Source organism: Plasmodium gaboni, chromosome 10 (genome assembly GCF_001602025.1).
Source record: "Plasmodium gaboni strain SY75 chromosome 10, whole genome shotgun sequence".
Classification (NCBI taxonomy): Eukaryota; Apicomplexa; class Aconoidasida; order Haemosporida; family Plasmodiidae; genus Plasmodium; species Plasmodium gaboni.
Genome location: NC_031490.1, coordinates 1,115,817 through 1,118,316, shown reverse-complemented (window position 1 = coordinate 1,118,316; position 2,500 = coordinate 1,115,817). Strand labels below are relative to the sequence as shown.

The following is a 2,500-nucleotide window of genomic DNA, read 5'->3' as shown; positions in this document are numbered from 1 at the left end:
ACAATGATACTTTCAGATTAACAAAAGAATTATTGGACGATCTTAATAAAAGGAATGAAGCAGCTGAAGATGATGATAACGATAATCAAAATTTTTTAACATATGTTAAAAAGAAAATTGAAGAAAAGAAGGAACAGAAAAAAAAGAAAGATAAATTACAACACGAAATGCATGAAAGGGCTAATAATAATAATGATATAAATGATCATAAGAATAATGAGATAAATGAACAAAATCATCCAATAGGTGATAATAACAATGATATTAATTGTAATAATAATGAAAATAATAATAATAATAATAATATTGATAATATTGATAGTAATAATAATAATAATAATTATAATAACAACGATATAAATAATGACGATGCCGAATATGATAACAATAATGTAAATAGTAAAAATAACAACACCAAAATAAGTAACAGTGCAAATTATGATTGTTCCAATAATTTAGAAACATATAAAACCATTAATGATAACAATTCCTTATTTAGTGATGAATCAACCAAAGTTTTTGTAAATAAAAAAACCAGAATAAAAATTAATATGTGTGAAAACCCCTGCGACATATGGTATGGATTAAAAAAAAGAAACGGAAAAAATATTTTTATCAACAGTGCAAGGAATAATAATGGTAAAAATAAAAAGATGAAGAAAAATAAAAAAAATAAGAAACAAAATATGGTGAAGATGATGAAAACAAATAAAAAATCAAAAAATATTGAAAAATATTATATTAACAAAAAATCTGGAAAATATGTTAAATGGAGTTCTAACTATTACAACAAATTAAATAGTACTGATGGAAATATATCTGATAATACTATTGCTACTATGCATATTGATGGTAATTATAAATATAATAATGGTGATATGGCAAATAGAAATATAACAAAACATATTAATACATATAATAATAACAACAACAATAATAATAATAATAACAATAATAATAATAATAGTAATAATAATTATAATAATTTTAAATCATTCCATAATAAAAATATACCAGTTAATATACAATTTGATAAAATCAATAAAAATTATTTAAATCACGATTATCAAATAAATAAAAAAGCATTAAAAAATAAAAAAAAAATGAACTGGTCAGGTAAAAATAACATTTATGTAAATAAATATAATGTGCGTTTTGCTCCAATAAAAAATTGTAAAAATAATTATTTTGATAACAGAACGATGAATATTAGTAACAATTATTATGAAAACAAAAGTGGTATTAACGATGAGAATATTAATGGTACTATTATATGTAATATGTGTGGGAAGTCTCGTGAAAATGTTAACATATACACTTACACTGATAATAATAATAATAATAATAATATTAATAATCATCTTATTGATTTGTTGTGTACTGATTTGGAAAACGCCCATAATATTATGACACATCATCCCATATTCAACGATTCTGATGTTCTCATTAACAAAAATAAATGTAATTGTTATGATAATAATGTATCAGAAAATTTAAATAAAACGGGTGATAATTTTTGTGTTCAGGAGAATATGAACAATACCAAAAAAAATTCTTGCACAAGTAGCCAATTTGAAAACATGCACGAAATTATTATGAATAATACAGGTGAAAATTTATTAAATGGTTCAACGAATAATATAACGACCACTTCAGAATATATCAACAACAACAACAATAACAATAATAATAATAATAATAATAATGGTGATGTGTGTCATAATATTGTAAATGAAGATAATAACGAAACAAATACAAATAGTTATGGTAATCATTTAACGTATAGCAAAAATGAAATTTATGAGAATAATAAAAAAAGTAACCTAGATAAAAATTTTTGTAGCCATGCAAATAGTAACATCAATTATCAAGGTAATAAAATTGGTTTAAAAAAATGTGGTTCCAATAAAATGTATAAATTGAATACTAATATGAATAATGTAAATAACTGCGTTGTGAATAATAACAAAGATCATGAAGGAAAATATTTCTCTGCTCATTATGATGGAAATGCATACGTCACAAGAAGTAAAACAAAGGAATATGCATATAACAATTTCCATCATACAAATTTTAAATATAATAATAAGAACAATTATTTTGAAAAAAATATTTCAAGAAATAATAAGATAATCGCATCTCATAATTATAACTCTACAAAAAACATAAAGTCGAAAGTTGACGAATGCAATAATTTGAATGTTACTAGTATATGCGATGAAAAAAATGAGAATGATAAGGAATATAAAATGAGAGGATATACCCAAATAGAAAATAAAAATAATGATAATAATAAAAATAATGATATTAATGATAATAATAATGATGATGATAATAATAATAATAATAATCAAGGATATATTATTACTGATTATTCAAAAGGTTATATATCCTATGATCCAACCAATAGCTATAATAACCAAAACGTAAATAATAATATGAAGGATGATAAAATTAATAATATAGAGGAAAAAGATAAAGCTCATTTTGATGATTATAA

At 21.5% G+C, this 2,500-nt stretch overlaps 1 protein-coding gene across 1 annotated transcript in view; it reads left to right on the top strand.

Moving 5' to 3' along the window:
• The window catches only part of PGSY75_1030300 (hypothetical protein), a gene marked incomplete at both ends in the record, with an annotated part of 3,408 nt that overhangs the window by 583 nt on the left and 325 nt on the right, over positions 1-2,500 (top strand). Inside the window, one exon of the mRNA XM_018786073.1 lies at positions 1-2,500. This exon is cut by the window's left edge and continues 583 nt beyond it; it is cut by the window's right edge and continues 325 nt beyond it. Within this exon, the coding sequence (XP_018641690.1) occupies positions 1-2,500 (2,500 nt within the window).